Genomic DNA, 14319 nt, shown 5'->3' on the forward strand with positions numbered 1-14319 from the left:
GACTAAAGCTGTGAACAATCTCAATCTCTTCACCATCCATCCTGATGCTGCCAAATAGGACTCAATAAATGTTGGAGAGGATGTGGAGAGATAGGAACTCTTATACATTGTTGTAAAATGGTACAGTCACTCTGAAAGACAGTTTGGCATTTCCTCTAAAAGCTGAACATAGGAACTTTGTATACTTAGGATAATAAATATAAATCTTACACTTTGAAAGTTACTGAACATTGTTGAAAAAATTTTTAAAGATCTAAATAAATAGACATCCTCAAAAAATTATCCTTAGCAAAATTTTGCTTGTGTGTGGTAATAATGATATTGTTTGATAATTCTCACATTCTGTAGGATTACCTTTCTTTGACATGGGCACAAATATTACATTCTGTTTGTTGACCAGTTAACTGTATTCCAAATTCTTGACATAGGACAGTGATTGTTTCTAGTGTTGCATCTTTTTTTTTTAAACGTTCACAAAAGAGTTAATTTATTTATTTTTGTTTTGGGTTTGGGGGGCGTGTGTGTGTGTGTGTGTGTGTGTGTGTGTGTGTGTGTGTGTGTGTGGCATCTTTTTGTTAAACATCTCAGTTGGTATTCCACCAATTCCTGGGGCCTTCTTTTTCACTAGTGCCTTCAGTGAAGCTTGAACATCTTCCTTTAATACCATTGGTTCTTGATCATACCCTCTCTCTTGGAATAGTTAAATATCAACCAGTTCTTTTTGGTACAGTGACTGTATTCCTGCCATCCTTTTTTTTTTTTTAATCTTCTGTGATTTCTTGTGTTTTTACCCATAGAATTTTTCATTATTGCAATTTGAGGCTTCATTGTTCTCTTCAGTTCTTTCAACTTGAGAAATGATCACTATATTCTTTTTTTATTTACTGACTTCAGGTCTTTTCACAGTTTATTATACTTTGTCTTCTTAAGCTTCCCTTTGAAACCCTCTGTTCCACTCTTGCATTTTATTTCCTCTTTTCACTTTAGCTGTTCTACATTCAAACATAAGGCTCAAAGTTTCTTCTGATATTTGTTAGGGTCTTTTCTTTCCTATCTTTTCATGATCTTTTATAGCCTTTGTATGACATTCCTGGTGTTATCCAAAAAAATTTCTTGGGCTTTGGTCATTGGGGTTCAGTGCTTGAGGTATTTATTCTTGAGATGGTCTCTAAATTTCAGTAGAATATACTCAAGAATTTTTTAATGTTGACTCTCATAAACTTATTTTCATTTTCTTCAGCTTCACCTTGAACTTGCATATGAGCATTAGTCTGTTCCATAGTTGATCCCTGGTTCTGATTGATGATAGTCTCTTTCCACAAATGATTCCTGTTTATTTCTATTAGTAATGCTTATGTGATTCCTATTTGATTCCTCTATTTTGCATGTGATGAGCTCAATCTGTATATATACCATTTATGTTGTTGAAAAGGTATTTTCAGTGCTTGAATCTTAACAGAGTGCTGTCATGCAATTTTTTTACCTTGTTTCTACCACCAAGGTAGAAGATATTTTTCAAATATTAATACTTCTTCCAACTTTCCCATTACAATCACCAGTAATTTACCGCTGCATCTGCATGTATAATCCGTTTTAGACCACAGAATTTGTTAAAAATCTGCATTTTCATCATCTTTGGTCTTAGTGACTAGTACATAAATGTGAACGATAGACAGTAACTTGTCTTCCTTGTAGGTATGTGAATATTGTCCTATTACAGTGTTGTACTTCAGGACAGATCTTGAAATATGCTATATGTTTATTCATTTACTCTTCTTTCCCCCTACTTCCCGTCCCTGGGAACCATCCAAGAATGACTTATCTGTGGATTAACCATTTCTTAGCTTATATACAATAATTGTCCTTTTGTGATTGACTTGTTGACTCTGTATAATTTCCTCTTGATATGTCCATAAATTGTTTCTTGAATTCTTTATCGTTGTTTAGCATTGCATGATACTCCATTGTGTAAATGTACTGTATCTTTAACCTTTTGTCCACTGATGGACATTTGGGTTGTTTCCATTTCTTTGCTATTGTAAATAAAGGTGCTCTTAAAAGAACACGGGTGATGTAGAAATGGCCATAACTGACCTTTATCAATTTCACAAAGGGCAACTGTCCCTGGCAACAACATCAGCAATACAAAAGCAATTACCATGAAGTTAGACATGTCCCCTGTGCTCCTAAACCTCTTTCTACTCTTTTCAACACCCATCTTAACTGCTTTACTGATCCAGAATCCAGGGTGAAAGCTCACAGACAACACAGAACCGTATTAGGGAAGTGTGTGTGTGTCTCTCGCTCTCTCTCCCCCCCCCATCTCTCTCTCTTTTTTTCTCTTTCCCCCCATTCCCCTCCACTTGTTCAACAAATTGAGCAAAGGCTCTTAGCTATTGGGGGGAGGGGGCAGAGATAACAGTCTCAGGTTGATCTCCGTCTCTTGATAGGTTTCTGGTCCTCAGCTTCAGCTGCTGTGGCTGTTGTTCTGGTCCTTTAAGACGAGTAGCATTCTCTTGCTTGCTCTTTTCTGGTGGTGAAATCCTTCCTTCTGATGATGGACCCACTCAATTTAATGGCGAGACTAGCCAGTTGCCTTGTGGATTGATGAGTTTAGCCAGTTCCCCTGTGGATTGGTGAAACTAGCCAGTCCCCTCGTGGATAGACTGTGGATAAACATCCTAATCACACATTCCCACCCGTCCACATGCAAAGTCAGATTCACTGGCAAGGAAAGTCATTTTGAACAATAAACTCCACAGCTACAATATAGATATGCATATATCAATTCTCATTGCAGCCCTGATCTCCTTAGGATATACACCTACAAATAAAAGTGTTGGGCTCCATGGTATTGTTATTTTCAACCTTTTAAGGAATTGCCCACCTATTTTCCATAATGACTGAACTGTTCTTTTTTTGACCATGAATATGCCATCATTCCTCTTCAGTTTCTCAATCCCAACAAAATAGACCTCATGACTGTCCAATTCTAAATGGCATGCTATTTCACCTCACTAATGCCTAGAAAATCTTTTTACATTCCATTTCATTCTTGACACCGTCTGAAACCCTTGATTGCTATTTCCTACTCTCTGTTTTCCTTTTATTAATAGATATTTTGGATTATGCCATGTTGGCAAATAAAGCTCTAAGGAGCTTTACTATGCCTGTGTCATTGAGATAGACTCTCAGGAGGCAGCTCCTCTTCAGTCTAATTGGGAGTGCCTTCCAACCTGAAGGAAAAGCTGTAGTCAAAGGACGCAGCTGCTATCCCAGAGGCTGATGATCTGAACCCACCAACATGCCGCGTAGGACAAAGAGGAGTCCATCTGCTTCCATAAAATTTACCACCTACTGACCCTGTGGGGCAGTTCTGTCCTGTATTTCAGTCAGAATCCAATCAATGGTGTGGGTTTGGGTTTCCAATCGGAGAGGTCATTTTCCCACTCTGTGTCAGACAACATTCTGCTGCTCACATATGCTCAACATACTAATGTTCACAATATATTGACAGTTAAGAAATCTCTTTTACCTGTAGTTATTTTTCATGTCAGTAGGAACATTATTTATTTCTGATATTGCTAGTGGATGTGTAGTAAAATTTTCTTTATCTTTCTCAGTTGAGAATACTTTTCTCACTCTTGAAAAGTTGTTGTTGTTGTTGTTGTTGTTGTTGTTGTTGTTATTGTCAGGACACCTATGACTTATAACTACCCTGTGAACAGCAGATCTAAACCATCGCCTAATGCTATGTTTTGACAAGTTTTTGGATCATAGGTCTTTGGCCTTTTCTGCTGTGGTCACCAGGGAGCTCTAGTGGTGATGTCCACCGGGAGTTGTGTTGCTGACTCAAAGGCAACATCTCTCAGTTCAAATTCACCATGGCTCCAAAGGAGAAAGATGGCCAGTCTCCTGCTGTGCAGTTGATAGCTTCAGAAAACCTACGAGTGTCAGTGACGGGTCAGTTTCAACTCGACAGTCAGTTTGAAGTTTTTTGTATTGTTTTTGTTGTCGATCATAACATAACATAGCATAGTCATTCCATCAGGAAAAGAGGCACAGTCTAACATAAGGTTAGTCCTGATGCCTTGCCTGGACCAAAACTCACACTATTGCTGGAGAATTTTCCTCAAGAATGTAAGGGCACTATTCGTTTGTACTAGATTTAACTGAAGCACAGGTCTCAAGACTAAAGATTACCCCATTTTTAGTACCTTTCTTCCTCCACGTTTTGCAGGCCCTCCTTACCAAATCTCAGTATTTTCTGCTAATGAGCAGAGTCAGTGTCACACATTACCTTTTCATACCTTAATACTATAAATCAGAGTGTTCAGACTGAAGTGGCAAAGCTAGAGCTGAAATTCTAAACTTCAGATCTTTTGGATCAAAAGTGTTGTGACTATCTTGGGGAAGCTAAAATTGGGCACTTAAAATATTCTCCTTGCCAAGAATAAAAATGAGGGGAAAAAAACCAAGAAGGCTTTCCTGCCCAGCTGCCTGCCTACCTACATTCTTTTCATTTTGATTCTGATCATCTGTTCTCTGCCTTCATTACCCAGTGGCTTGCTGTAGAATTGACTCATCAGAGCCTCCCAAATCAAGAGCTTCCACTGAAATGTCATTGCCGCCTTCCTGAACATAATGCCATCTCCTGTAATATTCTCATCACCTCCAGCATGGATTATGTTTGTGCCAGGCAGTGCACACGTGCTCCTTGGCTTGTCTGCTTGCTCGTTTCCAAAGTAGGATATTAGATTGAGAAGGCTAATGAAGATACACTGAGTTCTTCGTCTCATCACACGGATTTCTGTTCTGCTCTTTCTGTTGTCACTATGGCCAAAGGTGTAAATGCTAGAATCATAATGAGAACCGGAAGTACTCGTTTCAGCATATTAAACTTTTGATCAGTACAGCAGGAGGTACAAGTAAGAAAGGCTTCAGTTGTTAACCTAGTCAGTGTCCAGAAGACATGTGACACTTGGCCTGTGTCTGATGACCTCCCGAGCAGCCCCGTTTCCCAACTCTGTCAGTGCTTTCAGCCTGCCTTGCTTCTCCCCATTCCCATCTCTGTGATGAGATTCTGCCGGAGAGCCATTAATTCACTCCATCTTTGCCAGTGTGCACAGGGGAAGAAGAATCTCAAACGTCATGTCAATTAAGGCTGCTTTCCAAATTCTCAGGAGAAAAGATTGCTTTAAAACGAGGTGTTTATTCCCTCTATTCATAGAGGGACATGCTAGTCATAACATGGTCTTTGTCACTTTGATTTGTCAAAAAGTACCAGAAGTTCTGGGGATGACCCAGAAAAAAATATTTGTGGCCAACTTCTTGGCACTATCCCTCATAATGTAGTTACTGGAGGTAATTGCTCTTTGGACCTATATTGCTGCCAAAATGCCTTTTGCAAAGAAACTCTTTTCCAATTGATAGTTCTTTGATTAAGTAAGGAAAAGAATGGTGGTATTTACAGAGTAACCGATGACTTTCTCACTTCACAAAGCCAGTGTATGTCTTTAAGTTCATACAGTAAACACCAAACATGGGTTGATTTCTGCTTCTGAGAAACACTAACTAATGATTAATTGGACTTGATGCTTTTATAAAAAGACCTTCAAACAGGAAGCTAGATGACACAAATTTTTATTTACATTCAGAGCTAGCAAACCTGTATTATCAAATTTCCTAGTCCACAACTAAAAAGCAGTGACTAAAAAGTGGAGAGGAAGTGAATAGGAAGGAGGAAAAGGCTGACAGCTTGGGACAAGACAGAGAAACTAAAAACACAAACTCATGAGAACAAAAATCTGAGGTCATTTGCACATCAAAAACTTTTTCCAAAAGGGTGAAAAGAAAACCTACAGACTGGGAACAAACATTTGGTAATTCCATCTCAGACAAGAGTCTTATAACAAAAGTTTACAGAATACTCCTGGGACTCCACAAGAAAAAGTCTGATAACCCAATTAGAAAATGGGCAAAAGACATGAAAAGAATTTTCACAGAGGAAGATATTCGAATGGCAAACAGACACATGAAGAAATGGTCCAAATCACTGACAATAAGACAGATGCAAATAAAAACCACAATGAGGTACTATCTCACTCCAGTAACAGTGGCAAAGTTTAACAGGGCAGCAAGTAATAGATGCTGGAGAGGATGTGGCGAGAAAGGCACTCATACATTGTTGGTGGTATTGTAAAATGGTGCAACTATTCTGTAAGGCAGTTTGGTGCTTCCTCAAAAAGCTGAACATAGAAATTCCATATGACTATATATTCCACTGCTTGGAATATACCCTGAGAATATGAGAACTGAGGCACAAACTTAGATTTGTACACCAGTGTTCACAGCAACATTATTCACCATTGCAAGAACCTGGAAACAACTTAAATGTCCTACCACAAATGAATGGATTGAGAAATGATGGTACATTCACACAATGGAATACTATGCAGCACTCAGGAGCAATAACTGTATAAATTATTACCTAACGTGGGAGGGACTGCAGAGCATTATGAGTGAACTAACTCAGTCACATAAGGATAAATATTGTATAAAACCATTATTGTAAAATGAGTATAAGGATCCAGGAGGGGTAGGAGAGGCTGGAAGCAGAGGGATGTGGATGTGTAGGGGGAAGGGGGAATTAATCATTGGGTTGTACAATTTGATTGGGGAGTGAGGGAAATTGAATTTGTTCAAATTTGTATTTGAATTTTGTAAATAAACTAGTAGTAAAATAAAAATTTTTTAAAAATCCAACCAAAAACTTTCGTTTAAAGGCCATGTGAGTTAAGTTCTTCTCTCTTGCACCTGCCTGGTTAAATTCATTGTCAAGCTTCGATTCTGGCTTCTAAATAATTTTATCCCTTTCTCTCAGTTACTCTAGATTACCAGTACCCAAGTTCAGGTTCACTTCATCTGTTACATCCCATCTACTCCCTCTTCCTCCAGACTTGAGTCTTTCCCTAGAAACCATCAGTAGCCCAGATTGCGCAAGGAACACAGTCTTTGTCTCTGTCTCTGCCTTGTCACCCCCAGCATCACCCATACTGAATTCCTTGCAGGTCTTCAAACACCCCATTGTTTCTCTCAGGTCTCTGTGCCTTCCATTTGCCTGAAATAACCCTACTCAGTGTACATACCCCATAGCACCACCACCAACACATACTATACCCATTCCAGTCTTGTAATCCGGTTCAGACTCACCTGACTGACCCAGCTCTTTGACAAGACTTCACTTGGGTTCTTACGTCTTCTTTTTCAGTCTTGTAATTTTGGTGAAATTATGTCAGACAAAACCAGTTCCCATTCAATAAGTTCTACACCACTGGTTACCTCTTAACCTGCACAGCCCAGCTTCCCTCACCTTTTACAAACACTCATTAGAGAACTTTTACACTGTATTTAATGGGAGAAGCCTACTGTGAACTCCTAGAGCCCATGTAGGTTTCTCTCTGTGCATCTCATCACTTAATAATTGTCTTACGAATGAATAGAAGTATAATAAATGAAGTCTCTGGTTTTATGACCTCCTAGGAGTAGATGAAGTGGCATTCAATTACTAAACAACATGCCTCTGGAAACTCCCTGAACTTAGAGAAATAACGATAGTTATAGAAAGGCTTCAGGTCTTTTTTCTCTGGTATGAGTTGTGCTCGACTTGATGGCAATAAACAACAGGAGTGGGGGGCGGGGGGGAGGAACACAAACTATAAGCATCTTTACTGTAATTCTATTGTTGTTGTTGTTGTTGTTGTTGTTATGTACCATCAAGTTGTTTGCAACTCATCGCGACCCTGTGTACAACAGCTTTGAACCCTGCTCTAACCCTGAGCTAACCTTAATTGGCTTTTCATATACCCACCTCCATTACCCCAGTCATTTAATAAATCCACCTCATCGAGGGTTTCCCTCTTTTATGCTGTCTCTCCACCCTCCCAAGAATGATGCCCCGCTTCAAGAATTGGTTCCTTCTTGCAAAATGCCCAACATTTGTCAGATGGAGCTTCAGAATCCCTGCCTCTGAAGAGCAATCTGGCTTCATCATCTCCAAATGGTGATGCATATTACAAAGAAGCTCCTATTTGTCATTTTTTAAAACATAGAAATGTTTTATTTTGTCATTGTTGCACATTTTCTTCCCCCAGCCCTCCCTGCAGTGCACCCTTTGTTCCAGATTATTGTCATACATATAATACCTAATCATATATTCCTTTCATACAGTTCCACTCACAGGTCTAATGCAGTGTTCATTATCCACTTTATTCCATTCTCTCCCCAACCCCTCTCCATGTCTGTCCTATTTTATAGCAGCAGTATTATACAGTATTTATCCTTTTGTGACAGATATTTCACTCAACATAATGTCCTCTAGGCTCCCCTATGTTGTGTAATGTTTTACGAGTTCTTTGTTTTTCAGTGCTGTGTAATATATGCCATTGTATGAATGTACTGTAGGTTTTTTTATCCATTCATTTGTTGATAGGCACTTGAGTTGCTTCCATCTCTTTGCTATTGTGAGTAACACAGCAGTAAGCATGTGTGTGCATACAGCTGTTGAGTCACAGCTCTGGTTTCTTTAGGGTATATTCCCAGTAGTGAACTTGCTAGGTCAAATGGTATTTCTATTTCCAACTATGTGAGAAAGTGCTAGACCACCTTCCCTAGTGTTTGTACTATTTTATACTCCCACCAACAGTGAATAAGAGTTCCAGTCTGTCCACAACCTCACCAGCATTTGTTGTTTGCTGGCCTGTTGAAATTTGCTACTGTTGAGGTGATATTAGTGAGATGATATTTCATAGTTGTTTTTATTTGTAGCTCTCTCAAAACTAGGGATTTTTAACATTTCTTCATGTGTTTGCCATCTGAATGTGCCCATAAGTCACTTATCAGATATGTCATTGCCAAATATTTTTTTCCCAGTCTGTGGGTTTCCTTCTTACTCTTGGAGAAGTTTTTTTTTTTTTTTTATGTTCATAAGGATTTGATTCTTAGAAAGTCTTATTTATCTATTTTTTTTTCTCTCCTGGTTGTAGGAGTTTTTTTGTTTTTGTTTTTGTTTTTGTTTTTTAATTGTGTTTGGAAGACTGTTTATGTTGTGGATTATGGCTTCTAGAGTTCTTAGCTTTTCTTTGATGAATTTTATAGTCTTTTGTTTCACTTTAGGGCCCTGATCCACCTAGATGGTTGCTCTTTGTATATGATGTGAGATGAGGATCTTAAGTTTTCTACAGATAGTTTTCCAATATTGTCAATACAGTTTGTTAGAGAGTGTCATTTCCCCACTTACCTGATTTCCTCTCCTTGTCAAAGAGCAATTAAAAAAAAAAAGATCAGTTGACCATAGGTAGATGAGCTGTTTCTGGGTTCTCAATTCTTTTCCATTGATCTGTGTGTCTGTTGCTGTACCATACAACGTTTATATTTTAATAAATATAGCTCACAGTCATAGAGGTTAAAAAGCAAAAGAAACTTAAATACAAATTTTGGATAGAAAAATGCAAAAGGGAACACTAAAATTCTGTGTAAATAGGTGGATAGTAAACTTCTAGTTTCCTTCAGAAAGCTACTTAAGTGACATTGTAAGTTGTTTTAAAAAATAATCAGCCCCAAATGACTGAGGATACCAATAAATTTAGCAAGATATGAAATACCTAAGTAACAGTTTCTTAAAGATTGCTCTCTGAGATGAATGTGTACGCTTAGACAGCTTACAAAAAAATTTGGACTTTGGGGTCTTCCCAGAGGCATCAGGAAGAAAAGTTTAGTGACCTGATTCTATAGCTATTTCATGATTATATAACTCATTCTTTGTGAGTCAGTGCTGTCTACTTCACTGAGACCCAACAGAGTGCATACTTTACCTATTTCATTCCCTCTGGGGGAACCAAGGCAAAGCCCTCACTAGTTTTCTAAATGCTGATCTTGGACCTAGCCTCTGGAACTCCAGGAAATGCTTTCTGTTTACAGGCTCTGAACATCATTAAAAACCCAGAAGCAACTATGTCTACATTCCTGATGATTTTCTATAAAAGACATAGAAGGGATTATGGCTTACTTTTCAAAATCAACATAACATTTTGTACTCAAGCTTACTTGGCAGTGGTCAGAATCACAAGTAATTACCCAGTTGGAATGAAACCTAGGTTAGCCATTCCATCCTTATATGGATATTTTGGCCAATAGTACTATTGTGAATTCTGATAAACCCTGCTTAATTGATTGTAATATGTACATAAAAGTAAATATATTAGCCTTTGAATATTTTCTTTGGGAATTTCTGTCTCAGGGACAAATGCAGTGAAGGCTTTATGGGCTAGAAAGATTCATGAATAATTAATATATTCAAATAGTTTCTATGATATTTTTGTCAGTCCTAAAATATATTTATTCTCCTTGTTAATATAATAACTACACAATTATTTTGAACAGAAGTGAGTTCTCTTTTTTTGATGATTCAGTTGTAACCAGGCATTAAGCACCCATTTATGAAGCACAGAAGATGCTCCATTTGAAAGAATCTTACAGGACCCAAGCAAGATATGCTCTATGTTGCTTCTACCTTTCTTTATGTCTTGATACAAGTCGATCTCAGTATGTATACCCCACACAAATGGTGCTGTTTTATGGCCTGAGGAAACCAGTTGGAAAACTCTGCTGTAAAATAGGTTTTCAAAAGTAAATTGGAGAGTATTAGTTCCATTTATTACTGTTTCTGTAGCAAAGAGGAAATAAAGCTGAAAAAAAGGTTTTCTCAACTACTTGTCAATTCTACTCAACCAAGGTTTTTCTAAATACAACCGGGTTGTCTCCTCAGTACTTAGTATGACTTTGACATTTGTGTTTCTGTTTTGCTAGAACACAAATCCCTGTATTTCCCTTCTCCACTTTACCTCTTCTCTTTTTCAGGTCCATACATTTAGAGGGCCACACTGGTGTGAATACTGTGCCAATTTTATGTGGGGTCTCATTGCTCAGGGAGTGAAATGTGCAGGTAAGAGCCCTCCCTTGTCTCATGTATGTGATGGGCTGGATCCAGGCGTGTTCTTACTATTCACATGCAATGGGCTAGATCATTCTCAACCCTCCATTTATAAAATCTGTTCACTGCGTCAGCCCTTAGCCTCCTTGCACTTAGTGAAAGCAGATAAGAGAGCTGGAATTAGCCCATTAACAAGAGAGGTCAACTTGTTAAAAAAATCTGATTAGAGATGATAAAAGCAAAGCAGTTACATTTATCACCTGCCTTTGGTGTTGCAGTGACTAAATTTATAAAAAGCTTTTTTTTTTTTTTTTTAAGAAAGCAGCATACAGCAATCTCTGATTGTTGCCTTGGAAACTGAATTTTAAAGAAAACTTGTTAGGCTGAATTGTTCTTACTAAATTTATATGAAATGGAATTGAAGCTTTAAAAAAAATTCTGTGCGTTTGTCTTCAGAGATGTAGATTAAATACTGGAAAACTACTTAGTCATTAGTATATTCTTCATGACACTTTGAAACCTTGAATATACCAAGCCCTTTTGTACAACCTGATCATGGTAAAAGTTTTAAGATTTTCACACAAGTAAATAACAAATTCAGGGATTTCTTTTCACTACCAGTAGGATAGTCATTTTGGACATCATGGGAAATTCATTTCAGTAGACGAGCGTTCTGGTGCCAGAGTCTTGCATCATGTCGAGCTGCTAACCCAAAGGCTGAGGGTCTCGCGTGGTTCAGATCCACCAGCAGTTCTGTGGTGAAATACGGGCGGTACCCCACCCCAGGCCCACCCGTCAGGATTTACAGCCGCAGAAACCGGAAGGAGGGTCTCTGTGAATCAGAACCAGCTCGGGGGCCATGAGTTTGAGTTTTGAGGATTGTTTTAGGTAGAACAGCTATACTGGTACTGTTTCTATTACTGTAAATTCTGGCATAAGCTTAAAAACAATAATTTCAATCTTAAAGGTGTAGATTTCTTTCTACTAGTTAAATTCCATTTAACTCATTGCTATCAATTGGTACCAATTCATAACCAATCCTCCATTAGATTTCTGAAGCTATATACCACATGGAAGGAGCTTACCCCTCCTTGTTGGACAGAGCTGCTAGTGGATTCAAACCACCGGAGTTGTGACCTTTGGATTAGCAGCATAACACTCTACAGCCTCTGCTGCCAGAGCTACCTCCAGTTAAATTATGTTGTATTATTGTTATGTGCCACTGAGTTGGAACCAACCCACAGCTGACCTACAGTGGATTTTTGGAGGCAGTTAAGCGCACAAAAGGAGATTGCCCATCTTCTCCTATGGAGCAGCTGGTAGATTCTAACATTTTATACATGCCTTTTAAAGTGAAATTTAAATTATGAAAGTAATTATGAAAGTATAGTAAGAATAAAAGATTTTCAAATAGTAACTGCGATAGTCCTGCCATCTTCACTACCACAAAAATCTTAATTTATTTTGTAGTATTATTTTTAAGTGGAATTTTTTTGATTGTCCGTTATTTGGTAAAAAATTCTTGGTTCTGGTGTTTCTTATTTCTGTATGGCATTTTCTTTAAAAAGCAACACATAGCCTTTGAAGTTCATGGCCGAAGACTCAGGATGCTACCCCGGAAGCAGGAGCTATCATGTTCCCTTTCTCTCTGTGTTGTTCTTACTGTGTGCCATCGAGTTGCCTGCAACCCATAGCCTGCCCTGACTCTCTCAGTAGCCACCAGTAAAGACTGTTGTGCCATTAAAAACAAAAGGCAGCATGTGGTACACATGGCATGTAGATGTTCCAAGTCAGTCTTCGTTCTTGAAGTCCCTCACGATGACTCACTCCCTCACTGCCACCCAGTCCGTTCCATCTCACAGCGGCCCACCGTCCATTCAGTTTCTGAGGCTGTAGATCATTACAGGAGACTGCCCTTCTTTCTTCCTGAGATTAACTGGTGGCTCACACTACCACATGCGCATGGCCTTTTGGTTAGCAGCCCTGCATGCTGTGGACTGCCACCAGAGCTCTGTTAGCACTAGGAAATGGTGTCAGCTTCCAGGCACACATTACTAACTAAGCCTATTCAAGGACTAATAGTTCTCAAAGTATTGACTTTGTGTTTGTGTGTCACTTCAAAAGACATGTTGAAGCCCTAACGCCCATCACCTGTGAATGTGACCATGTTTGGGAAAAGGGTCTTTGAAGTTAAGCTAACTTGACGTCGCACCTGAGTAGGATGGGTCCTAACCTCAAATTTCTGTGGTATTTTGCAAAAGAGAAGAGACACATAGAGACAGAGGCAGGATGATGCAGCTGCAAAGTAGAAACACCTAGAGAGAAACTAGGAAAGAGGCATTGGACACCTTCTCTTAGTGCCTCAGGAGGAATCAATGTGGATGACACCCTGCTCTTGAACTCTCAACCTTGAGAACTGCGAGACAGATTTCTATTCTTATGAGCCACTCAGTTTTGAGGACTTTGTTTTGTCAGCCTTAGACAAGTACTTCAGAAACTCAGCTAAGACTCCAGTCTGAATCTTTTCTTCTTTAGATAAACAAACTTGTTTACATGTCTGTTTGCAAATGGTAGAAATAAAGGAGTCATACTCTTATAGCTGGTACTTACCCAGGATCAGGATGAGTACCCATCATTAGAAAAGCTATGGTTGAGCCTTTAAAGTGGAGTGGAACAAAGTAGAAGACAAAGAATTGATGGATCATTTACATTGTTGTGGTTTTTTAAAGACAAGTGGTGTGCTTGTTCCAAAGCACAGCTCGTCTACTGGGGCAGCAGTGGCTTCAGAATGCCTAGTCTCCCTTTATGAGACAGCATTGATCATCAGAGACTCTGCAGTGGTTTTATAAAACATTTTATGGCTGTCACAAATATAAAAGTTCCTCTTTAACTAATGTAGCAGTGTGTATCAGATATTCTTTGAAAGAAAGACAGACATTTACATAAGAATTGAGTCAACAGTTTGCAGAAAACAGGAGTAATCTTTAGCAAAATGCCACAATCCTGAATAATTTTTTTTGCTCTGAAATTTGCCTTTATTTTTCACATCAAACAATATATTGTCAAATCATTCCCAGCCGTATCTAGTAGGCACATTAACACATACATCCCTCTAATTGTTGTTTTTTTTGGTTTTTTTTCCCTCTAATTGTTTTTTAACTGCTGCTTGATTCTGTATTATAAACACATTGTAGAATCCCAAAATTACAATTTGTTTAGTAAGGATTTTTATTAATGGCTATTAAAAGGGGTTTTATTTTCCTTTTTCTTCTCTTTTTCCTTTATTTGGTATTATAGACAATTCTGGCATTATATCTTTGGTATTATAA

General features: G+C 38.4%; 1 protein-coding gene across 2 annotated transcripts in view; it reads left to right on the top strand.

Annotated features, from left to right (window-relative positions):
- CHN1 (chimerin 1) overlaps positions 1–14319 on the top strand; it is a 286931-nt gene that overhangs the window by 224950 nt on the left and 47662 nt on the right. For both annotated transcript variants that reach the window (XM_006878817.1, XM_006878816.1), the window contains exon 8: positions 10918–11002. In XM_006878817.1, coding sequence (XP_006878879.1) covers positions 10918–11002 — 85 coding nt within the window. The remainder of the gene's footprint in view (positions 1–10917; positions 11003–14319) is intronic.

Source organism: Elephantulus edwardii, unplaced genomic scaffold (assembly GCF_000299155.1).
Source record: "Elephantulus edwardii isolate Elephantulus edwardi_28Jun2011 unplaced genomic scaffold, EleEdw1.0 scaffold00001, whole genome shotgun sequence".
NCBI lineage: Eukaryota > Metazoa > Chordata > Mammalia > Macroscelidea > Macroscelididae > Elephantulus > Elephantulus edwardii.